General features: G+C 39.6%; 1 protein-coding gene and 1 long non-coding RNA gene across 5 annotated transcripts in view; one reads left to right on the top strand and one right to left on the bottom strand.

The window, feature by feature from the left end:
- tmem38b (transmembrane protein 38B) overlaps nt 1-27,144 on the bottom strand; it is an 81,192-nt gene that overhangs the window by 12,219 nt on the left and 41,829 nt on the right. For 3 of the 4 annotated variants that reach the window (XM_069187141.1, XM_069187139.1, XM_069187140.1), the window contains 3 exons: nt 21,246-21,383; nt 18,086-18,173; nt 15,544-15,661 (listed from right to left, as the gene is read on the bottom strand). In XM_069187141.1, coding sequence (XP_069043242.1) covers nt 15,544-15,661; nt 18,086-18,173; nt 21,246-21,383 — 344 coding nt within the window. The remainder of the gene's footprint in view (nt 1-15,543; nt 15,662-18,085; nt 18,174-21,245; nt 21,384-27,144) is intronic. The other variant, XM_006627050.3, reaches the window with a different exon arrangement.
- The window catches only part of LOC107075763 (uncharacterized), a 92,259-nt gene that overhangs the window by 59,229 nt on the left and 5,886 nt on the right, over nt 1-27,144 (top strand). The gene's annotated exons all lie outside the window — the stretch shown is intronic.

Genomic DNA, 27,144 nt, shown 5'->3' with positions numbered 1-27,144 from the left:
CATGAGATTTTACAAACTGCGTGATGAAGTCAAGCAGTTCATGGAGATAAAGGGAAAACTTGTCAGGGAATTCGATGATAGCAAGTGGCTGTGTGATCTAGCGTTCATGGTGGACATTACCAAGTACCTCTCAGAGCTGAACGTCAAGCTGCAGGGCCCCAACCAGCTTCTCAGCTCCCTGCTTTCAAATGTGAAATCATTTGAAGCTAAATTAAGGCTGTGGAAAGTGCAACTTGAAAGGAATAACACGGTGCATTTCCCCACTCTGGAAGGACAAAAGACTTCTACGACACTTGAATATCCTGGTGAATGTGCAAAACTAATTGAGGCATTTAATGAAAGATTCAAGGACATGAAAAGTAAACAAATGGAATTGAACATCTTTGCTACACCATTTAATGTGGAACCAGCTGATGTGCCTGATAACCTACAACACGAAATAATTCAGCTGCAAAGCGATGATGAGCTGAAAGCTAGGTACAACAACCTCACACTGCTTGAGTAAACGTTACATAAGCAATGATGAATTTCCCACTTTGAGGAGACATGCACTGAAATATGCATCTGTGTTCGGAATAACTTACTGCTGTGATCAGTTCTTTTCAAAACTTACCAGAGTCGACTGTGCTCCAGACTGACCGACGCTAAGCTGGAAAAGCAGTTGCGAGTAGCAACATCATCAATACCAGCTAACATCACACACCTCACCAAAGAGAAGCAGCTCCAGCCAACACATTAGGGGTGAGTTAATTAAATTAATTAATTTGACCAAATATAGCAGGCTATTTTTTAAATTGATAATTATGTATGGCCCGCGAAGGATGTTATAAATATCCAAATGGCCCTTGGCAGAAAAAAGGTTCCCCACTGTCCTGTCACTGATGCAGGCATTGTGTCTGCTGGCCGTTTCAGCAGCAGTACGGGTGGCAGATCTGAAATGATCTCTCAGACGGACCAATCTGATGTGTTGGTCCTGCTCTGGTGTGGTCACTCAAGGGCGACCAGATATTGGATGGTCATCTGTTCTGCTGGTCTGCTGAAACCTTTCAGTCGGGACACAGTGGAGTGGCTTACTCCATAGTGTCTGGCAATGCAGGTACATGACATGCCTGCCTGCAGCATGCCAGTGGCCTCTCCCATTTTGAGGCATTATGGAATGCACAGAAAACTGACTTAGTGTGGCCTTTTTCTTGCAGTGACCTAAACTTTGAATTAAGGCCTTTTTAAAAGTGACCTGATCCACCTAGATTGTTCCACCTGGACCTTGTTGGGTATAAGCGCACCTAACGAGCTTTCGTGTGATTGGCAAGTTGCGATGTCTTACTGCACAAACTGTATTGCTGGTCAGAGAGCTTAAAACAAATTGACAACTTTTTGTGAAAGTACATAAGCTATAACTATAGTATTCTCATTCCAGAAAATGTTGTGTTTCTTTTTTCCATCAGTATATACAGTGCCTTGCGAAAGTATTCGGCCCCCTTGAACTTTTCAACCTTTTGCCACATTTCAGGCTTCAAACATAAAGATATAAATTTTTTATTTTATGTGAAGAATCACCAACAAGTGGGACACAATTGTGAAGTGGAACGAAATCTATTGGATTTTTGAAACTTTTTTAACTAATAAAAAAATGAAAAGTGGGGCGTGCAAAATTATTCGGCCCCCTTGCGTTTATACTTTGTAGAGCCACCTTTTGCTGCGATTACAGCTGCAAGTCGCTTGGGGTATGTCTCTATCAGTTTTGCACATCGAGAGACTGAAATTCTTGCCCATTCTTCCTTGCAAAACAGCTCGAGCTCAGTGAGGTTGGATGGAGAGCGTTTGTGAACAGCAGTTTTCAGCTCTTTCCACAGATTCGCGATTGGATTCAGGTCTGGACTTTGACTTGGCCATTCAAACACCTGGATACGTTTATTTGTGAACCATTCCTTTGTAGATTTTGCTGTATGTTTGGGATCATTGTCTTGTTGGAAGATAAATCTCCGTCCCAGTTTCAGGTCTTTTGCAGACTCCAACAGGTTTTCATCCAGAATGGTCCTGTATTTGGCTGCATCCATCTTCCCCTCAATTTTAACCATCTTCCCTGTCCCTGCTGAAGAAAAGCAGGCCCAAACCATGATGCTGCCACCACCATGTTTGACAGTGGGGATGGTGTGTTGAGGGTGATGAGCTGTGTTGCTTTTACGCCAAACATATCGTTTTGCATTGTGGCCAAAAAGTTCGATTTTGGTTTCATCTGACCAGAGCACCTTCTTCCACATGTTTGGGGTGTCTCCCAGGTGGCTTGTGGCAAACTTTAGACGAGACTTTTTATGGATATCTTTGAGAAATGGCTTTCTTCTTGCCACTCTTCCATAAAGGCCAGATTTGTGCAGTGTAAGACTGATTGTTGTCCTATGGACAGACTCTCCCACCTCAGCTGTAGTTCTCTGCAGTTCATCCAGAGTGATCATGGGCCTCTTGGCTGCATCTCTGATCAGTCTTCTCCTTGTCTGAGCTGAAAGTTTAGAGGGACGGCCAGGTCTTGGTAGATTTGCAGTGGTCTGATACTCCTTCCATTTCAAGATGATCGCTTGCACAGTGCTCCTTGGGATGTTTGAAGCTTGGGAAATCTTTTTGTATCCAAATCCAGCTTTAAACTTCTCCACAACAGTATTACGGACCTGCCTGGTGTGTTCCTTGGTCTTCATGATGCTCTCTGCGCTTTCAACAGAACCTTGAGACTATCACAGAGCAGGTGCATTTATACAGAGACTTGATTACACACAGGTGGATTCTATTTATCACCATCAGTCATTTAGGACAACATTGGATCATTCAGAGATCCTCGCTGAACTTCTGGAGTGAGTTTGCGGCACTGAAAGTAAAGGGGCCGAATAATTTTGCACGCCCCACTTTTCATTTTTTTATTAGTTAAAAAAGTTTCAAAAATCCAATAGATTTCGTTCCACTTCACAATTGTGTCCCACTTGTTGGTGATTCTTCACATAAAATAAAAAATTTATATCTTTATGTTTGAAGCCTGAAATGTGGCAAAAGGTTTAAAAGTTCAAGGGGGCCGAATACTTTCGCAAGGCACTGTACTGTATATACTTGAACTGCCCCCTCCAAAAAGTGTGTTGTCACACTTAGTCAGTAACTTATCCTGGAAAAGGGTGTAAATTAATGACATTAAGAGAGCAGCTGTAGTTCTTACTGAAATATTTTTATATTTTATATTTCATAATACATGAATATATACAATTATTATTGTGTGCTTTGTTTATTTCATGTATTATGTATCAGAAGAACATAAGAAATGTTATAAAGGTAAGAGGCCCATCTCTAAAATTTCAACCAGATGTTTCTTAAAAGAACACAAAGTTTATCATATCAGGTTGTTCAACCTGTTCCAGATACCCATAACTCGTTGTGTAAAGAAATATTTTTTATGGACCATCCTAATTTAATTTTCTTCAAACTTAAGATCCCATGACCCTGTTTCACTACTATACTACAGTATATAAAACTCTTAGGATTTTATATGCTTGGATCAATCGCCACTCAATTTACTTAGATCTAGACTGAATTAATTTAGCTCCCCTACCTTGCCTGTATATAACAATCGAGACCAGGATCACTCATGTTGCTCTTCTATTATACTCCTTCTTGATGTATGGAGGCCAAACTTGAACACATTATTCTAAATGGAATCTTAGTAGTGAGTTATACAGTGTGAGCATTACTGCCCTGGATTTAAATTCCATAACTTTTGACAAATATAAAATAATTGTTTCTCCATATTGTCTTGATAAGGACACAGAGCAATCTATATAAACTTAACTTTTAAATATGTACTGTAGCTTCCTGTATCAGAATCACCTATGAGATATGTAAAGTATACAGTGCCTATAGAAAGTCTACACCCCCCTTGGGCTTTTTCACAGTTGATTGTGTTACAGCATGGAACCACTCATCAACACAAAGTACGCTATAGTGTCAAAGTAAAAACAATCTAGACATTTTACTAAATTAATTAAAAATAAAAAAACAAAAAATAATTGAATGACTAAGTATTCACCCCCTTGCTTTGACACACCTACATTACCTCTGAAGTAACCAACTCTCTTCTCCAAGTCACATAAATTACTTGACTGAAGTCCAGTGTGCAGTTGAGGTGTTTCACATGATTTCATAATAAATACACTTGTGTCTGGGAGATTAGTGCATTTCCAAGGAAACACTACACCATCATTAAAAAGGTGAGAAAATATGGAACAACTGTGAATCTGCCCAGAACTGACCGCCCTCCAAAACTGAGTGTCTGGGCAAGTAGAGCTGCAGTAAGGGAGGCCACCAAGAAGCCTATGGCAACTCTAAAGGAGTTACAGTCCTCCATGACAGAGAATGGAGAAACTGTTCATGAGACAACAATAGCACGCACACTTCATAAATCTGGCTTGTACCGAAGGGTGGCAAGAAGAAAGCCTTTGTTGAAAGAAACTCATATCACATCTTGGCTGGAGTTTACCCAAAGGCATATGAGGAAGAACTATGGTCTGATGGGACCAAAACTGAACTTTTTTGTTTGGAGCAAACCTAACAAAGCACATTAGACTGAGAGAACCATCCCTTCAGTGAAGCATGGTGTTGGCAGCATCATGCTTTGGGGATGCTTCTCTGCGGCAGGGACTGGAAAACTCAAAGATAGAAGGAAAAATAGGTGGAGTTAAGTACAGAAATATCCTGGAGGAAAACGTGCTGCAATCCGCAAGAGCACTGGGACTTGGAAGACGATTAATCTTCCAAGAGGACAATGACCGAAAACATACAGCAAAACCCTCACTGGAGTGGCTTAAAACCAAAAAGGTTAATGTCCTGGAGTGGCCCAGTCAAAGCCCAGACCTCAATCCAATTGAGCATCTGTGGAATGATTTAAAAATTGCTGTTCACAAACAGTCCCCATCCAACTTGATAGAACTTGAGCAATTTTGGCAAGAAGAATGGGCAAAAATTCCAGAGTCAAGATGTGCAATGCTGATAGAGACTTACCTAAAGAGACTCATAGATGCTTCAAAGTTATAAACTGACCTTATTGCCTGTCTTACTTATTAAATGTTTCAGCTGAATTACTGTTGAGATCAGAGAGCTCCTTGAAGACTGCGGATAAGTGGTTATTGACTTCCACAATTTGGTCAATGGATAAAAGAATCCATTAAAACATGAAGAAATTTAATACAAGCATATCTTGTCTCCACACACTGTGAAACAAGTGGTTTGGGAGGCAACCATAAAATACAAAGGCAACAGCTGGAGATCTCTGATATACCGTACACTAGCATCTTCAGGATACAATGTGCCCAAAACTATCCTCTTGAAGTTGCCTGCATAAATTCATAGTTGAGTTAAAAATATGAAGTCTCTCCTGAGGGCAAACCACAAAAACTCAAACCTGTTAAACATCATATAAATGACAATCAGACAATGTCTTATGGTAAGATAATTGAACTAATGCTTGGTTTGGTGGAAAAAAAGGTAAAGCTCATCTTGAACAAACAAGGGGGTCTTTGGGGGGTCTGTTATGGTTTGTGGTTTTACAGTACATCTATAGGTCCTGGAGCTTTTGTCTTGATAGGGGAAACCATGAATTCCAACATGTATTAGGACATTCTGGCCTAGCACCTGGTTCTTTGCACCACAAAGCTCAAGCTTGGCTGAAAATGGATATTTAACCTGACAATGATCTAAATAATACACCCAGACTGACAAAGGAATGATTAAGTGCACACTAAATACATTTCTCACCTGGCTATCTCAATTTTCAGACCTCAATCTAACCGTATATTTGTGTTTTTTAACTCAAGATTGCAGTACACCAAACCAAATAATGTGAAAGCAATAAATAAAAACCATATTTAAGTAATCTGGATTCTGTTTGAAGAGATACTGCAGTGTGTAAAACTGAACATGTTAAGAACATATTAGGTATACATTGTGTATTATTCTTCACCTGTTGTATTCTCTTAAATTCACCCATTAGGACATTTTAGAGGAGATAACAATTTGAATCTGTATGGACTGCTATTTGTTTCATAAAACAGTCCTGTATTTGCACTGTGTAGTATCACTTCCATTGCTGTGCTGTTTGTTGGTCTTTGAAGTGGTGAGATCTGAATGCTGTCCTAAACTACTTATTCAGGTTTCATTAAAAAAAAAATTGAACATGCTTTCTGGATTACAGTTCAGTTCCTCTACTTGTCTTCTCACCATGTCTCCAAAGATGCATTCGGTGAAATCCCACATAAATTCAGCTTTTAAGTGATATCAATAAAGCTGATTTCCTTTCACTGAAGACCTTTTCACTCATCAGCAACAAAATCAATTGCACTGCAGGCAAGAGCTCAATGAAAATAAAAATTACATTGTAATGTTCAAACATTGTTTATTTTATCCCAAACAGATACCAATTAATGATTTTTCGTGATCTAGCATAATGTGTTATATTTTATTTCTTAGGCAGATAATGAAAAAAGTTATACATTTCCAACATACTATAGTACTGAAACATTTATTTACAATTTGAATGAAGCATTGCTTGTTAAGGACTAAATTGTGACTATAATTAACACATTGTATGAAGATTTCTGCATTTTTTAAGGTTAGCCTGTATTGCTCTTTAAGGCACCTGAGCCTGCACTGTCATAGGGGCGGTACAGTGACTCTGTGGCTAAGGATCTGCGCTTGTGGCTGGAAGTTTGCCGGTTCGTATCCTGTGGACGACAGAGGAATCCTATTCCGTTGGGCCCCTGAGCAAGGCCCTTAACCCCAACTGCTCGAGGGGCACCATATAAATGGCTGACCCTGTGCTCTGACCCCAAATTTTTCTCCCTGTCTGTGTGTCTCATGGAGAGCAAGTTGGGGTATGCGAAAAGACAAATTCCTAATACAAGAAATTGTATATGGCCAATAAAGTGATCTTATCTCTTATAACCTTAACTTTGTAATAAATTAAGTCCAGCATTAACCATCCTGTTTTAAATTGCATTGTTTATTGCCTCTCCACTCAACTCCAAGTTGATAAATGAAATTACCTATGGCCATATATGGCCAGCAGCCATATCACCCTGCAACTCACAACTGGCAGCCCACTGAAGCTAAGTTGGTGTGAGCCTGGTCAGTACCTGGATGGGAGACCTCCTGGGAAAACTAAGGTTGCTGCTGGAAGAGGTGTTAATGGGGCCAACAGGGAGAGCTCACCCTGTGGTCCATGTGGGTCTTAATGCTCCAGTATAGTGACAGGGACACTATACCGTAAACAGACGCCATCCTTTGGATGATATGTAAAACCGAGGTCCCAACTCTCTATGGTCATTAAAAATCCCAGGGCCTTTCTCAAAAAGAGTAGGGGTGTAACCCCGGCGTCCTGGCCAAATTTCCCATTGGCCCTTACCAATCATGGCCTCCTAATAATCCCCATCTATGAATTGGCTTCCTTACTCTGCTCTCCTCCCCACTGATAGCTGATGTGTGGTGAGGGTTCTGGTGCACTATGGCTGCTGTCGCATCATCCAGGTGGATGCTGCACATTGGTGGTGGTGAAGGGGAGTCCCCATTACCTGTAAAGCGCTTTGAGTGGAGTGTCCAGAAAAGCGCTATTTAAGTGTAAGCTATTATTATTATTATTATTATTATTACCACTTTGTTAATCACATTGCTAATGATGCCTGTCATTCACATTTTCAACAAAAACAGAGAATACAAAGAGTTGCTCTCTTCTCGGTTACATCTTTTGTCTGCAAATATAGAGAAAGATTTTGATGCATTTATTTTTCCACCAGCTCAATAATAATTTATCTTATCTCATTAATGACTTTGTTTTATGTTTTAGGACCAGTTTGCATTGGTTTATTTGACTTACTTGAAAATTCAGGAGGACAGTGAATCCCCCTGTTCTACAGTATATTTCTACAAAGTATCTGAAGTTTACAATATCTGAAGTTTCAATCATTATTATCTGATAACCTTACAGTCTTGGTTTCTGCATGGAGCATTTTTCTGTAAACTTAAACTGGCAATCACAGAGCATATCTACCCCTTTTTTGGTGATGTGTTTGAGTTGTTTCAATACTGGCTAGTAGGCCCAGAGCATGGCTAGTGACAAGCTGGTGTTGGCATGCCTGAGTAATGACTGGGAAAGACAAGGGAAAGATGATTCTGAACTTGCTAGTAGATAATTCATTAGATGATTTTGTGTTTTAGCTGTACAATTTAAAAAAATGACTGTTGAAACGAGTATGAAAAAAATAAAGACTTTTTCAACTCTCTAAAGTAAATCATCCAATCAGAAAGAATTACTTCTTGCTTATTGGCCAGAAATAGCCCAATAATAAAAATAAAGGCAACTATCAAAAGACAACTTTTAAGAAAAAATGTCTAAAACAAGCCAGTGTGCTATAAGATATTGATACAGTATATTCAATAATGTTTTTTTTATTTTAATTTGAAGAAAATATGTCATTACAGCAAATATAGTTGTGTGAGAGGGTTTAGCCCATAAAACCACAACCCTGCTGCACATTTTCCCTAAAGTTATGCCTTTGTAATCCTAGCACAGTGTGGGGCTTATTATCATACTGATATTTTATCATAACTCAAATACCAAAAACAATGAAATCACACGATCTGAGACCAGTACTTTGTTATCTCAAAAAAACAATAATCCCCTGTTCACAAACTTTTACTAAAAAAGGAATACTTAGCTAACTAGGCCTGAGTCATGCACAAGCAAGGGTATAAAAAAACACATAAATTAGGGAAGCAAAATATACATCTAAAATCAGAAGTACTTCTTTAATGCTTAGAACTTTAGACAAGAAATGTGGTTATCTTCATATTAGAGTTGTTCATGCCATTTCTTAATTAAATATATTCATTATGTATTAAAGCTGTCATAAATGCGATTAAAACCAACTTCTACTGTACTTAGATACTCCAATGTTACCAGTAAAACCTAAATTCAGATCAATACCCTATACACTACCACAACACAATCCCCCTGTGCAATTATGTTTTATAACTGTTTAGAACATCACTAATAACATGTTAATAAATGTTGTGAGGCTATTATTACAAATAACTAATCTTAAGCATTAGTGAAATGTGAACAGTCAAACTACAACAGACACTTTAGACCAGGGGTGGGTAAACTTTTTTGTCTCAGGGGCCACATAACATTTTGAAACTATATAACGGGCCACTTTAGGCTGCTGTTATGGATAGCCTATGCCCTTTATAAGTTTAAAATCCAACATAGGCTTATTAGATCAAGGTTAACAATAACCTGAAAGAAAAACATATTTTAAATATAAAAATAAAATTGAATAAAACTCACAAGCCAAGTCTTCACCGATTACCTCGACCCGATGAGTAACTGTTCTGCGTGATAAACTTATTTTCTCAAATTTGCTCTTGTTCTTTGGACAAAGAATATCTGTGGTTTCTATCACACACTCCTTTAAAAGCTCCTTCAGAGAGCGGCTTGCTTTGTTTAGAAATTTTATATGCAAGCAGGTATTGTAGCTTGCCTGTGCTGGCCTCTTGGGTAGTAGTACGCTGGACAAATGTTCCGAGGTCAAATTCTTCCAGCACGGGGGTACCTTTAAAGCGGAGAGGACGGCACCAAAATTTTTTGGTGAGCCTTCTCTTTAAAGCCCTGGCCAAATATGAAGACAGTACATACAGTTATAATTAAAACGGAATTAAAAACTACACATCCCAGTTACCATGGTGGTGCTTGTGATCATTGCGTTTAACCAACGAAACAGTGCGAAAAATCAGTCAGATGACTTTGGGGCAGAGTTTCGAAAGCTTAACCTATCAGCAACAAAGCGAAATTGACACGATAGGCTACCTCAACTGTCAGAGAAAATAAATCCATTCTGACATCTAAAATCAGTTTCGATCAAGGTCTCTAAAACGAACAAGAAAAAGAGGATTTTCGGAGGGCAATTACAATGTGTTTATATAGAATAACTGATTTATGAGCAATCTAATTTCTTGTTCGTTTAAAACAGTGAAATGTCAGCTGCAAAAGATCGCACCAGAAACAGCACTCTCTCTGCCTGTCATAGACGTTCAGGAAAGGGTGAATGAAGTCATGTCAAGTACAATAATTCGGTGATCAATAATAACAGTTGTAGGACAAGAAACAAAAGATAGAGAAAACTTAAGCTTTTTAAGGCTAAAACTCAAATTCATTCTACAAATTAAGGCACATTAAAATTCAGGGCGTTAAAGTGCTAGAGGTGTAAAAAAATACAAAAATGCACATGAGCAAAAAGTTTTAGAAATGGAGCAAAAAGAAAAAAAGCCATGCCTATAGTGCAGAAGAGGGATGCAGGAACACTTGCTTAGATATACAAAAAAAATCACAAAAAGGTGTATGTTACAAAAGAACATGCAAACATGTTCATCATGTACATCAATTTCCCTTAGCGATCAATAAAGTCTTATCTATTAACATGAAACAGAGTGAGGAATCAGAAATTAGCATGCATAAAAAACAGCAATTCTGTCAGTGAGCCCTAAATGAATTAATAGCAACTATGGTTTAATAGAGGGCTTCGCAGATAGTTGGGCATTCAGGTAAACTGCCATGTGAAAGGATTTGTAAACATATTTTGTTAAAGCAAGTCAGTTTTTTCCGCAACACATAAAATACATTTTTCCAAGAAAGTTTAGCCTTTGTCACTAATGAAACCACTAAATAAAGACATAAATATAGAAATCTTAAGATTTGTTTTATTTAATGTTGGTAGCAGGATGAACTGTCAGGTTGAGCTAAGTGTATATTTTGTCGCAGAGTTGCTGCAAGATGTTAACAGTGAAAAAGGTATTTAGAAATGAGTTATTTCAAGATGAAAATTTTCAGAATAATTGCAAATCTAGCAGGATAGAGAAAGCACAGAAAACTGGCAGTTAGATTGATCAGATTAGTATGAAAAGTCATTTAGCAAAGGGAATGAGAAGAGTGACAAACAAGTATACTTTAGATCTTTTTTTCTGAACCAGGGAAAATCTGATCATGTTTCTCTATAACAATAATAAAAAACTTTATTTTATATATCACCTTTAAAAGTGGCATCTCAAAGCAATACAGTAGATGTAAAAACAGATAAAAGGACCACAGATTACAAAGTAAATACATATAAGAAAGACAAGCAGTTAGAGGTGCTACCAAAATTAGAAAATGAAGCAGATACAGACACTAAGTCTTCTGAAAAGAAAGGTTCTGAGGTTAGATTTAAATGCACTCAGGGTACGTGACTGATATCACTGGGAATACAAATTGAGAGCTCTGGGGTGCAGCTAGAGAAGACCCTGTCACCCACAGAATGTAGATGTTCTTGAGGACAGCTAGAAGACCAGAGTCAGACGAACAAAGGTGGGGGAGTAGACAGATAATAAGCCATATACTGTAGGTACTGAATGAAGATGAGGAATTTGAAGTTGACTCGAAACCTGATAGGTAACCAGTGCAAGGACTTGAAAACAGGTGTAATGCATCCCTGATAGGATTCTCGCGGTCATATTCTGAACATATTGAAGATTGCTCCATGTGGATTTAATTTCCCCAGTGAACAGAATGTGCATTTATTAATTCTAGAAAAAAAAGCCTTTCTTGATTTCTCTAGTTCTTAGTTTCTCTAGTTCCCTTTAAAATAAACTATTATTCCACAATGCAGAGTATTAAATCGCCAGTATTTACACATGATATTTGTGATTTAAAGAAATTAACACAAGCAGCTTTTGGGGATTTAAGTGTTGGCTGAGTTATTGCAGGATAAAAGACTAGAGATGTTGGTAAGAAGAAGATAATTTTGGGAAAGCTGAGGAATACGTTGATAACAAGAACACTTCCTAATGGGGTTAGGCATACTTTTGATGAAGATGATGAAGTTAACAGACTGTATGTTTACATAGATACTGAAATGAGGATTGTATTTTAGATTTTGTGCAGTTACTAGCATTGAACTGTGTGTTGGATGCACATGAATTGAAGGAATGGGCAAACATAGCTGATGCAGATCCACAGAGCCAGCATATTAAGATGTTTAGAATTAGAGGCAATTTGTTTAAATAACTAGGTATGGATACTGATGTGCAAGAGAGATGGAAAGGCCAGCACTATAAAATATTTTATTCTCAGTGAGATGCTGCCATTTCATAGTGGGTTTCTAACACTGTGTATAGTTCCATCCATTTCTAATCTCTTTATCCAGTACAGAGGATTTGGAGCTTATCCCAGTAAGCAACGGACACAAGGCAGAATACACCCTGGACATAGCACCAGTCCATCACAGGACAGACAGACACAAACACACACACACCAGGGCCAGTTTTCCCATAAACCAATTAACTTACCAGTATGTTTTGGAGTGCGAGAGGGAGTCAAATCACACATATGGAGAAAACCCATGTAACCCAGAGAGAACATACATTCCCCACACACACAGGATGGCAGGAATTGAACCTAGGACCCCAGTGCTGCAAGATAGCAATGCTAACCACTTCACCACCATTATAAATGGATGGATATCTTAGTTATCTTTCTAGTTCACAGGTTTGCATGCATAATTTAATTTTGAAAGCCACTGAGACATCAGGTACTACTGTTGTATTTATGAAAAAGAAACAAAACAAAAAGCATACTAACAACTGTGCCATCCTACTCCTTAGTTAATACATTTTATTATTCATAAACAGTTAACATTGTTAGCAAAATATTTTGAATTATATTTAACCCTATTTTTTCTTTAGTTTTGTATTTTACTTATTATATGATAGTCAGATTTAATGTATATTTGAACAATGAAAATATATTTTTACAAGATGCGGGGGAAAGTGCAACAACTTATTACAGTGCTAAATTTAATATTATTGATTGCTAATAGTTTATGCTAACACCTAACTTTCTTAATTAGATGTATTTAAAACAGTGAACTTAGTGTAACATACCATTTAGAAATACAAGAACAGTATTGAGAACAGTTTTGTGGCGTTTGTATGGATGAAACGTTTCTAAAAAGTATAACGTAACAAAATTAAAGACGATTAAAATCTGTAATCTTTCCACTTGTAATGTCATTAGACAGAACAACAAGTTTCTGCTTTGTCTAAGGATGGTATCAAAAAGTAGTCTAAGTGGTTAGAAAGCTGTGCTTAATGATAATTAAGTGACTTAAAAGTAAAAAGAGATGCTTCATATTGCTTGATTAATTTTAAACACTAAGTTATAAATGCAGACGCGATCGCTGCCATAAGCGCTCCAGGCAGCAGAACGTTCGTTCTGTACTGCTGAGCTCCGCGCCTCCTCCCTCTCTCGGTGCCGCGCCCCTCTGACGGAGCGCAGTGGGCGGTACGCTATTTTCAGAGCCTCTGATTGGGAAAAAAAGACCTGCGGATGAGTTTTACACAACAGGAAGAGAAAAGAATGGGATTTTTTCTCTTCGAAACGTGTGTTGTCTTTATGAAATTCGTGTATTTTAAACGTTTAATTAAGAAGTAAAAACCTTACAGCGTACACAAAGATTCTGAGCTGATCACGAGGAAGAAAAATCACAAATTTTTCACGCATAAAAAGTGTTTTTTAACTCTCAAAACCTGTTTTTATATGTTTTAAAGTCGTGCAATGTCTAAGTTAAGCAGGAACACATCATTATATCTCATTTTTTATTTATTTTTTAAAAAAATTAAAAATCGTTTGCCCAGCCTAATAGTAGTAGGGTGCAAAAATACATTTTGATGAGCCTGTAAACTAGCGGCTAGTTTGGAAGCTCTATTAGCCCGCTCCTCGCATAGCTGCTAGCATATTTAGCATGTTTGGTAGAAAAATGCCAACTGAGATTGTATTCTTTGAATACTGCGACACTTTCCTTATAAATTAAACATAGTTTTTTTTCCAACCTCTGAGAAAAAAGTATTTTGCAGCTTATTCTTTGTTGAACACTCTGCATTCACTGTCAACATTCTGCTTCTTCAATCCACTCATTTTGGCGCAGGTTCCCTCACAGTACGATGGACCCACTCTGACTGGTGAATCAAATTGGTAAAGCAGGGATTCCCAAACATTTTTGGGTCTATGCATCCCTTGACATGTCAAATTTCCACATATCTCCCCTGTGTCAAAAATAAGTTCTATGGCAGTGCGATATTTTACAAAAGATTATAAATTGGAAAAGTAAAACAAAGTTGATCCAAATTGTATTATTTTTAATCATTTTCAAAACCAATAGGCTTAATATGAAAGTAGTAAAAATACTTAACAACACATTTTATTTAAATTATTTAAATGTGCACACTAAAAAAAATAAAAATAGTCAACATCTTTGTAAAATGCAAATAAAATGACTTAGAAAATGTAAAAACTTAACTTCAATTGTTTTTTTTAAATGGGGAGAAATACAATGTCTTTTTGTTTGTGCCTTTTAATGTGTAGATGGGCTTGTTTAATAAATTATGTTAAGATAATTCACCAAAAATACTGGGTAGTACTTTTGAAATGGCAACGTGCATCTCCTTCTCAACATTGACTCTTGATCTGAATTTGAATTTGATAGCCGCAAGTGCTGAAACCAGCTTCACAAAGGCAGGACATTACAAAGAAGAAGAAGAAGAATTCACAGAGCCCTGTTCCTTATTCCTTGGTACTCCAACGGTGTGAGGTTTTTTGCATTGTGCTATTCGGTACGCAACTTGGTATGATGAAAAAATAAATTTGCTGGGGACTGTAGTTTGGTTAGAAAAAGCAGCTTTGCTTTGCATGAAAGTTGCACGGAAAATACTCACTAGGCTTACTTATCAAACTACCGTGAACAGTTTCCAAATGACATTTCAATTTATTGGGGACCATGCTCTCAGCAGCAAACACTTTAAGGTAGACAACACAGTGAGGACATTCTTCAGTGTCCACAATTGTGCATGTGAAACCAAAATTCAAGAAACTGTCATCATACTTTCTGTATTTGCATTTCCGTTTCATTTCCTTCACCTTTTTTACTCATATTTAAAAACCTCTCAATTTCGATCATGTAACAAAAAACTCACAGAATGACCACTCATAGAAACATGAAACACCGAAGCTGCGGTCAACTGGTATGCTGCTTACAGACTGCCGACTCTTGTGGCCAGTGTCATGTGACACAATCTACATCGGTAATGCACGACGAGTACATTCTGTGTGCACAAACAGTGGGTTTTGCTCATAATAAAAATGTTTTTTGAATAGCAATACCTGACATGCCCCTGATGAACAATTGAGCCTCCCCAAGGTGGCGCGATGCACAGTTTGGAATCACCGTGGTAAAACATTTGTGTGGCATCTAACGGCACGAATAATGAAAAGTAAGAAAAAATAGCACCAAACAAAGTGTAATATGGTGAATATTGACTAATTTATTTTTTACTTCAAGAGCCGGGTTAAAACTGGCTGGCGGGCCGGATGCGGCCTGCTGGCCATAGTTTGCCCACAGATGCTTTAGACACTAAGAAATAGACATAATGTACCTTATTGATGACAACAAAGATGGTGTAGAAGAACATCAGGTGATGTCTGGCCAGTGGAAAATACTGACTCTCTTGCAGAGTGAAGAGCACAGCTCCAATCAGAGTGACTTTGGTTGGACTGCAAAACAAAGATTAAATTATATCACAGAACATAATCAATTTTTGCGTGAATTCAATAGCAGAAGTACAGCATTGGAAGACTTTTAGATACAGTATATTGTATTTTTTCTGTAACATGATTAACTTTTACAGTTTACTGTGGAGTATGTAGATTACCCTTCCTCACAGTGGTTTTTAAGACTTGGTCCTTAGAAAAAGGAACTTTCTTTATCAAAAGGTTTTACACGTTTAAAACGCATTCAAAGGTCTATTGTATCTCATCCAGCCATTTTAGTCTGTGTGTATCATTTCTTTGAACCTAGAAATTCTTTGAACATTCTGTTAGTCATTTTCCTGTTTTTCCAAATGTGTCAGTAAGATGAAAATTATTTGATTACATCAGTTCTTCAAACACAGCATTTCACCTTTTATATTTAGGTTTTATTTTCCTTTTTATCTGCATCAACATTAAATATCATCTGCCCAATGCTGAATATTTTTTACAGTTTTGCAATCCTACTTTGTTATCACACTTGTTGTTTGTATCTTTTAACTAGTTCTTAATCTAAGTACATATTAACCATTTTTCATGGCTGGGAACTATTGTACGTTTCAGTTTTTCAGTCAATAGTATTACCCCATCTCCAGAGAAAGCTTGAATGTTTAAAGCTTTTGTTAATAGCTTCTCTTGTTTCTTTAAGTAAAACTGTAAAAATAATATTGGGCCCCGAAAATCTATCTTAAATAATTCTAGTACCTGTAATAAATAAATACTTATGGGATAAATCTTGGTAAATCCTGAAAAGTGCAGCACTCACATGCTTTATGAAATGTTGAGACTCTGCGTACAGGTCTAACGTTAGGCTGAAAACTATAAATCAAATCATGGAGTGTAGGCAACAAGTCGAGATTATATGAGTGGAAAGAAAAAGAAGAAGGCAAAAGGAGACATCCTTTTGAAGGAGAATCAATCACTGCCATCAATATTTTCGATAAGACAACAAGATGGCGGAGGGTGAGGGCAACGAAGTGAACATCACCTCTGGTGACACCAGAGATTAGCTAGATTCATAATTAGAGCAAATATATATAAACAAAACAAAATATATATTCACGGTGGAGCTGTGGTTAGCATTGCTGCCTTGCAGCGCTGGGATCCTGGGCTCAGTTCCAGATTTAGGGTGCTTCTGCATGGAGTTTGTATCTTCCCCACATATTTGAGTGCATTTTCTCTAGTTGGGCACGTTTCCTCTAGTTTTCCTCCCACAATCTAAAAACAAACTGGTAGGTTATTTGGCTTCTGGGAAAATTGGTCCTGGTGTGAGAGTGTGTGTGTCTGTGTCTGTTTTCCACCCATCAAGGCTGTACCCTGCTCCTGTTTTGTTTCTGTTGCTTGCTGAAATAGTATTGGATAAAGCAGTTAGAAAATGGATTCATGGACAGAAGTGTACTTATTGTCAAAGTACAGAGGAATGCTCCTTTACAGTGTATAGCTAGGTATTTTCAGGTATAATTTCATTTCTGTCTTTCAATGTCTTATATGTTCTTTGGGTTAACCAAAAAGATGCTAAAATAGGCAGGAGGCTGTATTTGAATAAATGGACACATTATGTCTGCAATTCAAATCCAGTGTATATTGGAAAGAGCTGGAACAGGATGTGCAAAGTAAAAATTGTAAGAGAAATGTATATACTGTTAGTTACATTTGTTGCATGGAGTTCTTTTTATCAGAATAATTATCACCAGACATATACAGTAAATTGAACCTGCACCTGAAGTTTATCTAATAATAATTATAATAATTGCTTACACTTATATAGCGCTTTTCTGGACAGTCCACTCAAAGTGCTTTACAGATAAAGATAACGGGGACTCCCCTCCACCACCACCAATGTGCAGCATCCACCTGGATGATGTGATGGCAGCCTTAGTGCGCCAGAACACTCACCACACATCAGCTATCAGTGGGGAGGAGAGCAGAGTACTGAAGCCAATTCATAGATAGAGATTATTAGGAGGCCATGATTGGTAAGGGCCAATGGGAAATTTGGCCAGGACGCCGGGGTTACACCCCTACTCTTTTTTGAGAAACGCCCTAGGATTTTTAATGACCATAGAGAGTCAGGACCTAGGTTTACATCTCATCCGAAGGACGGTGCCTGTTTAGAGTATAGTGTCCCTGTCACTATACTGGGGCATTAAGACCCACATGGACCACAGTGTGAGCACCCCCTGCTGGCCCCACTAACACCTCTTCTAGGTAGACTATCTCATTTAACTTTATTGTATTGAAAATAACACACTGTACATCTTTCTCCAGATATTTCATTAAACAATTCTACCAAATTAAAGATTTCACCAGAATTTTTACAAACAGTACAAAAATCAGAGCTTCTAATTATAGTACAGAATAGCATGTTGATTTAGTCCCAAAAATACTTACTACGACATCTTTAAGAGCTCATTGGTTTCTGGCTTCCAGACTCCTCTGACAAGCTGCTCGAAGTTACTCATCAGCCCTCCCCCAGCTCCTTCAAAAGACATAAAACGGTAATAACATTGACATAGTATGTAATAACATAGTATGAGGCTTTCCCCCACTAGTTGCAGAAAGTCTTAATCCAAGTACAAATGTGACAATTTTAATTGGGAAAAAATAGAACCAAAATGAAACTGGAATAATATATCCTAAAAATTGTTATTTTTTCAGTAGAATGACGTTCAGCTATGATCTCTCTCTTAGCTCTATTACCCTGTTGATCCAGATGCATGGGAGTAGGGTCATCACAGTGTAAAGATCTACTGATTACAGCACAGCAAATGCAGTATGCCCTCAGACAGAGTCATGTACATGTTGCTGATGTGACACCATGTGTCATAGATCATTTGTTAATGTAGGAAACAATGTGATGATGGAAGTTGTACATTAAGAATACCTACGTCTAGGTAACACCAATTGTAGGCACGAATGTTTAAAAACTTATTTGATGGAAATGATTGATAGTTTTTATTGTCTTTTTGTGTAACTTATTCATATTTTTTAGGTTAGAATTTTATTTCTTAACTGTACATTGATGAGAAAAAAATCAGCCTTATTTGGCCTGTGGGGGCTATAATGATGAGCTCTGTACAGTCAAGAGTACCCATTATACTAGGAAATACTAATATTTATATTATATATAAAATGTAAACTGCTATTTCATGAAATCCCTGTTTAATGGTATTTACTAATGTATGGCAGAGAAACACTATAAATGCATGCAAATACTGATTTAGTGCAAACACCACTTTCCTTACTGCATGACACACTGTCGTTTTACTGAAGTGCTCAGAGTCACAAGCACAGTAAAAAACTGCACCAGTCACAAGGATTCTCAGCCCTATGAACAAAGTTTTTTTCTTTTAACGCAGAGCTATGATGAGTAGTATTAACAATATTTGGGCTAAAGAGATAGGGTATACTTTACCTTTACCATCTGCTGAATAAAAATTATCACTGAACTGTAAAAGGCTTTGATAACCTCTAAGCTTTCATTCTCTCTGCAACTGGGTCCCTGAAGAAATGTGACCTAATTGTTTTTAGGTCTGTAAGTCGAATCAAAGTCAGGCTAAATTTGACTTAACCTGCCCCGGTGCAATTTAAAAATAGAGGATATGTTCTATAGTTTCTTAACCAGAAAAAATTCAATCTTGCTTCATGAAACTGAAAATCCAAACTTTCTGTATGTCGAAATGTTTTCTAATGTTATCCTCATGGTCTAATAAAAATTCCAGTTTTTCACTGCACATGTTAACCGTTCCTTCCTACAACACGAGTCTGAAAAAGACCTTCAGAGACCCATACAGTACATCTTTCGTCTCACACCCTGGTCCTGGTCTAGTCTTATAGACTTATAGGTCACCGTATTCCCAAAATGATCTGATTTTTAACAAGTGTAACCAATCTTTAGTTTAAAAAAAAATAGTTGAGTAATTTGTTTACCCATTCAATCTAATACATTCCTCTTATACGTAATCAGTCAATCAGTTTGATTGAATCCAATATCACTATCATAATAAATGTATACACTATTGCCTGTGATTTAGATTGTGGATACTAATGGAAAATAAAATTTGACATATGCCTATAATGTGGTTCCAAACAATTTATATGGATTTTTCCATATATTATAGTTATAAGATAATGGTATGTTTTTGATTCTATTTACAACTATTTGAAACTGATATTAAATGATTCAGAAGTAATTTATTTGTTAATTTTATTTACACATTTTGGAATAGATTTAAATAATTCTACCAAATTAAAATTTCATTCAGTAAGTTATTTAAATTAAACCCAAGGAAAAAAGTAATAATTTATCTTATAATGCTGTTGTTTACACTTCAATAATATAGATGAGTGCTGAAAACATTTGTATTGACAAAGAGGTAAAAGTTGCCTAATAAGATATTTTGATTTTGCCTGTAGCTGTAAGCATCTATCTTTATGACAGATGATTAATCCGCACCTTATGGCCAATGGAGCATTGTGACTTCCCACAACTTCCCCATTTCACATGGAAAAGTGCAAACTGTCAGTATTTTGAACATCAAAATGTGACAAACCTGCTGTATAATTTTACCATTTGTTTTTTATATAACAACAGTAAAAAGAGAAAATATATTATTTTAAACTTGTTTAATTTTTTCTCTATCAATTTTAACTTTGTTTACCTAATTCACCAAAACAAGACCCACAGAAAGCCCTGGGAGAGATGAGAAAAAAATACTAATATCCTCTGAGACATGCGCCATGAGAGATCCACTTGTTCAGCACTGCGGAGCCCAGTATGTGAACAGCTGGTCTTCAAATGAAAGCTTTAAAAACATCTCTAACTAACAGCACAGACTCCCACAGGCAGCAGGATAATCACAATGACCTTGACCCTTAGTTTCACAGACAATGAAAACTGGATAAAACCTTTATGTTCTGTAAGGGGTTTGTAAAACAGTGCCATCATTTTTGTGTTTTGTGCTTTTTAACATATGCTTTAGGCTGTGTACAATATAAATATAAATATAAATATAAATATAAACAATATACAATATGCAATATAAATCCCTCACTCTCTTATAGTGACATACATAAAGTGAGATACACTGAACTGAGGCTGTGCTTTATGTGTCTATATTCAAGTGTGCAATGGTATGACATGCCGATAACCAAAGGGACTGTAATAACACAGCTCCATAAAGCCTTTGCCATTAAATAGGCACATTGGGTGTCTATTATTTAATAATGCAATATTTAATGAAAGGTTTACAAGCCACATTCACACATGGGTGTCAATTAGTGTTGTGTAAGTATATAAAGTAGTTCAAAGTGTTAGTCTAGGTTGGGAGTTATGATGTAGTCATGGGAGACTGCTACTGTATACTGTATGTGCTCATTTCCCTGGAGCTACCTTGTATAAAGATGGGGGGTCTGTTACAAAGTTATGCATACTTGTAACACATTGCCCCTTTTACCGGTATTGCTGTAGGAAATCTGCATATAAACTGTCCCTGATATAGAGGAGCCTGGACAGAAAATAGCAAACATCAATATATTGTAGCCTTCCCACCTGTAACACTGCTCTGTAGAGGTGTAAAGGATCCGATGCAGATGCAGGAGTCGCAGGGAGGTAAGTAAACGTACCGAGCAAATCCAGGAGCTGAGTCGTAGTCCGAAGGAGAAGGTAGGTCGAGATCCAGTAAAGGCACTGGTGGCGAACAATCCAAAACGTGAGACAGAATCGTGGTCGAAAAGAGAGCTACAGGGTCAAATCCAAAACAGGCAATGATAGCAAACAATCCAAGGGGCGAGACGAGATCCGAAGTCCGAAGGCAAAAGGTGCAGGCAGAATTCCAGGAAGGCAAAAAAAGGGGTAAGAACGCTAGGCTGAGCAACAAGTAGAGAACTCAATACCGAGCAACGGGAATCAGGTAAGAATGGTATAAATAACCCGGCGTGCCGCACGGTAGAGCAATTGCAGGTGTGTTAAGTCGTGCGGCGGCGCTTGTTAGTAGTAATCCGCTGCTGGTGCTGATTGGCTCGCTTACGTGTTGATCTCAGCTGGCTGGTGGTCGTGACAGTACCCCCCCCTTCACGGGCGGCTCCCGACGCCCGAGACAGCCGATTAGGATAGTCCCTGTGAAAGTCACTGATTAGTGTAGGGTCCAAAATATCCATCTCTGGAACCCAAGATCTCTCCTCGGCACCAAAACCCTCCCAGTCGACTAAATACTGAAGGGTACCGCGGTTCCATCTGGAGTCAATGATCTTGTGGACCGTATAAGCCGGGCACCCCTGAATGCGACGAGGAGGTGGCGGGCGATGTTGGGGAGCCGCAAGGGGCGAGCGGTAAACAGGTTTCAGGAGGGAGACATGAAATGAGGGGTGGATTCTGAGGGTAGGGGGGAGAGCAAGGCGGAAGGTAACCGGGGTGATCCGGGAAAGAATCCGGAAGGGACCGATATATCTAGGCCCAAGCTTCTTGGAAGGCTGATGAATAGGTAGGTTCCGTGTAGATAACCAAACAAACTTTCCTTTCCGAAAAGGAGGGGCTGGTCTGCGGTGTCGGTTGGCGAATTTGGCGTGGCGCTGGGTTGACTTAATAAGAGCTGTCCTCCCCATTTTCCAGGTCCTTCGCAGTTTGGCAATATATTGTTGCACGGACGGCACTGCCGTGAGTGGAGGTGTGACAGGGATGAGAGTGGGCTGATAACCTAAAGAACAAAGGAAGGGAGAGAGACCTGTGGAGGAGGAGGTAAGAGAGTTGTGGGCATATTCTGCCCAGGGAAGTAGTGATGACCAATCATCCTGTGAACTCGAGGTGAAGGCTCTCAAAAAGGTCAGGAGGCTTTGATTGGTCCTTTCCACCTGACCATTGGCCTCAGGATGATAACCAGAAGTCAAAGATACATGAGTCCCTAGAGTTTGACAGAAAGCCTTCCAAAAGGCCGAGATAAATTGAGGTCCCCTGTCCGAGACAACGTCATCAGGCAAACCATGTATCCTAAAGACCTGTTGTACAAACAAAGATGCCATTTCCTGGGCTGTGGGCAATGCTGGGAGGGGAACAAAATGGACTGCTTTGGAAAAATGATCGGAGACCACCATGATTACCGTATGACCCTGACTGTTAGGAAGGTCCGTAATGAAGTCAACAGCTATGTGGGACCAAGGGCGGTGTGGGATTGGAAGGGGGTGAAGGAGGCCAGCCTTCCTAGAGCGCGGAGTCTTGCTCCTGGCACAGACCGGGCAAGCCCGGACGTACTCTGCTGCATCAGATCGCATGGAAGGCCACCAAAAGTCCCTGGTGAGGAGGTCAAGAGTGTGTCTGCATCCCGGGTGGCCGGCAAACCGGGAATCATGTCCCCACTGCAAAACAGCAGAACGCAAGTTGTTCGGGACAAAAAGCTTATCTGGGGGGCAGCACAGAGGAACTGTAGTTCCATTGAGGGCACGCCTGACCTGATCTTCAATGGAGCAATGAATCGCTGCCACGATTCTGTTGGGAGAGATGATTGGTTCAGGTGTGTCGTCCAGGTCTGGGGGGTCATGGAGACGAGAGAGTGCATCAGCCCTCCCATTCTTGGAACCAGGAGTGTAAGTGATAACAAAATTGAAACGAGAAAAGAAAAGTGACCAGTGGCCTGACGCGAGTTGAGGCGCTTGGCAGATTGAATATAGGACAGGTTCTTATGGTCCGTGATAATGACAAAGGGGTGATGAGCCCCCTCCAGCCAGTGTCTCCATTCCTCGAGGGCCAGCTTGATAGCTAGGAGTTCACGATTGCCCACATCGTAGTTAACCTCGGCAGGAGAGAGCTTCTTGGAAAAGAAAGCACATGGATGAGGAAGGCGATCCTCTTCGAGGCGCTGGGAGAGGACTGCACCAATCCCATGGGCAGAGGCGTCAACTTCAACAATGAAAGGCCGGGAGGGATCCGGATGCCGTAGGAGAGGAGCAGAGTTGAAGAGACATTTCAAGCGCAGGAATGCCTGGTTAGCCTCCGGATTCCATTTACCCAGACTAGGACAGTTGCGGGTCAGAGCCGTGATGGGTGCCACAACGGAGCTAAAGTTCCGGATGAATCGCCTGTAGAAGTTGGCAAAACCTAGAAAGCGTTGGATTTGCTTCAAATTACGAGGCACAGGCCAATCATTGATAGCTGCCACCTTGGCTGAGTCCATCTCGACTCCAAGAGGAGAAATAATGTAGCCCAGAAAGTGAATCTTAGAAGCATGAAAAATGCATTTCTCAAGCTTGGCGTAGAGCTGGTTGTTGATGAGTCTGGACAAGACCACCTGGACATGATGGACATGTTCCTGAGGGTCGGTGGAAAAAATGAGGATGTCGTCCAAGTATACCAAGACAAATTTTCCAATAATGTCCCTAAAGATGTCATTTATGAAGGATTGGAAGACTGCCGGGGCATTAGCGAGTCCAAAGCATCACCTGATATTCATAGTGGCCGTGCGTGGTCATAAAGGCCGTCTTCCACTCATCCCCTTCACGGATCCTGATTAAATTATAAGCCCCCCGTAGATCTAGTTTTGAGAAGATGGACGCTCCACGTAGGGACTCCAGAGCGGCTGGGATTAAAGGCAAGGGGTAGGGATGTTTGACTGTAATGGAGTTCAGGCCTCTGTAATCAATACACAGCCTCAAGGAGCCGTCCTTCTTCCCTATGAAGAAGAACCCAGCACAGGCTGGGGATGAAGAGGGACGAATAAAACCAGAATTCAGGGCCTCCTTGATATAATCCTGCAGGGCTTCATTCTCTGTCTGAGTGAGAGGGTAGATCCGTCCTTTAGGTGGGAGTGTTCCTGGAAGCAAATCTATTGCACAGTCATAGGTGCGGTGAGGGGGGAGCGATAGAGCTTTCTGTTTGTCAAAGGCTTGCTTCAAACGTGCATATTGGGGGGGAATAATAGAGTGTTCTTCCAAGAGGTTTACTGCAGCAGCAACCTTGAGTGGAGGACGACAACAGTTGTCACGACAGGCATGGCTCCAGGCAATGATCTGATTCTTGGCCCAGGAGATGTGGGGATCATGCTTTTTGAGCCAGGGAAGGCCCAGGATCACAGGCAAAAAAAGGGGTAAGAACGCTAGGCTGAGCAACAAGTAGAGAACTCAATACCGAGCAACGGGAATCAGGTAAGAATGGTATAAATAACCCGGCGTGCCGCACAGTAGAGCAATTGCAGGTGTGTTAACTCGTGCGGCGGCGCTTGTTAGTAGTAATCCGCTGCTGGTGCTGATTGGCTCGCTTACGTGTTGATCTCAGCTGGCTGGTGGTCGTGACACCACCGTAATGAAGGTCCCAAAGAAGTCTCGCCTGAGTAGGTCCTTGTTTTAATCGATAGCAACCTAGTCAAACCTGTTTGGCCAGACCACAAAAGTCTTTTTACCAGCGGCTGACATTGTTAGTTATTTTAACCTGGATTTGTTTTCTTTCTAAATACTGCATGTGTGAAAAGATCTATGTATTGATGGAGCCTGCTAACAGCTTTTACATGCTTAACTGTAACCATCACGCCTGCTTGATCACAGAGGTTTCCCCCCCCCCCTGTACTTACCTCCACCCCAAATGGTGAATGTTTACACTAAACTCCTGATGACAAAGGAAGGTTTCTATTTCCTTCAGTTACATCAAAGACAGGAGGTGGGTGGAGGAGGGGGGGGGGGGTGTATATTTAAGTTCTATAGGACCATATCCCCTTGGAGCTACGATAGCTACGATGCTACCTTGTACGCATACAATAAAGCTTGGCTGAACGAATGAACGCTTCAGGCTCGAATTGCTTGGTTTCTATAATTTCATGCTGCAAGCAGGGTACTCCAACCACACGACACTTTCCCATCCAGCACCCAAGACGGCATTCTGTGCACAAAATCGGAAGTAAGGACTCCTCTTTCCAAAAGTCCTGACTCTCTTGTGCTGTAGTGGGGAGGCTCCCTTGTCTAGCAATGTACAGCCTAAGTGTAAGTTTGCTGAGCCAGCAGGAATTCCCCTGGCCCAAGGGAGGCACCGGTGCTGTTGTGGGTAAGTGCTGTAAGGCCCGATTCTGTCCCGGGCAGGCATTTTCTGTTTGGTGCTGTAAGGCCCGATTCTGCCCCGGGCAGGCATTCTCTATCTAGGTACTGTAAGGCCCGATTCTGTCCTGGGCAGCCATTCTCTATCTAGGTGCTGTAAGGCCCGATTCTGTCCCGGGCAGGCATTTTCTGTTCGGTGCTGTAAAGCCCGATTCTGTTCCAGGCAGGCATTTTCTATCTGAAGCTGTAAGTTCCGGTTCTCTCCCGGCGAGTGTCCGTGTTATTTGGTGGGAAGCCCAGGTGCGCTTCGGTGTTTTATCGTTTCATTGTTGTTCCATTGTTGTTCTCAGAATGGCTAAAAAGTGGTCTGATGAGACGATAGTACAGCTATCAGATTATGTGAGTAAGGAGAATAGGTTGAAGGAAACTGAAAAAAAATTGAGGAAAAAGTTAAGTCTGCCAGAGGGTGTGTGGGATGTTGCAGCTTATAGAAAAGTGTTTGAATACTGGGAGAAAGGTCAGGATGTGAGAGAAGCGCTGGTGTTAGGAAGGCATCTGTGATACTATACAGGAACTAAAGAGCGATCAGACTGGGAGGTTGGAAAAAGAGAATTGCAAGAAAAATTAGCAACACTAAACAAAAGATGAGTTGTTAGGACAGAGAGATCAGTTAGAACAGTGGTTCTCAAACTTTTTGGACCAAGTACCACCCCTAATCCAACCAAAACATCCAAGTACCACCTACAAGTCATCTTCTCATAGGAACCCCAGAAATTCTCAATGACCAACATGAGCGCGCATGCACACACTCACACATACATATAATAAATATTATAATAATAAACTTAATTTGATATAGCACCTTTAAAGGTGGCTTCTCAAAGTGTTTTTAAAAAAAAAACATTAACAACAACTAATAAAAAACACCATTTCAGTGAGAGGGGTGAGCCTGTTTAGTTGAGCACAGCAGATGTGAATTAATTTTTCGAGCCTTGATACAATTCACAACAGAGTCTAACAGATATTAAATCGTCAGGCATTTTCTTGACGGCAAAGGTCTCGCTGTGGATGTTGTAATGCGTACATTAATTTCTGGAGCAACCTTTCTATTTCGGCAACTACATCGTTATTTCGGCTTGTCATTGCTCTAGCACCGTCTGTACAAACTCAGACGCATTTTATCCAGTCGAGGCCATTCTCTTCGATAAATTCATTCAGAAGCTGAAATATGTGCTCTCCTGTAGTTCCTGTTGGTAGCGGTTTACAGGACAGAAAGTCTTCCTGGGACATACCCTCAAACTCATATCTAACGTAAACAAGCAAATTGGCCAAATCGACTACAGAGTCATCTAATTGCAGTGAAAAACATCTGCTCATCTTAAAGCGCTCTATGAGTATACTTTTGATATAATCCTTAATTTCAATAATTCTATGAATGA

Source organism: Lepisosteus oculatus, chromosome 3 (genome assembly GCF_040954835.1).
Source record: "Lepisosteus oculatus isolate fLepOcu1 chromosome 3, fLepOcu1.hap2, whole genome shotgun sequence".
Classification (NCBI taxonomy): domain Eukaryota; kingdom Metazoa; phylum Chordata; class Actinopteri; order Semionotiformes; family Lepisosteidae; genus Lepisosteus; species Lepisosteus oculatus.
This window is presented reverse-complemented; position numbering and strand designations above follow the sequence as displayed.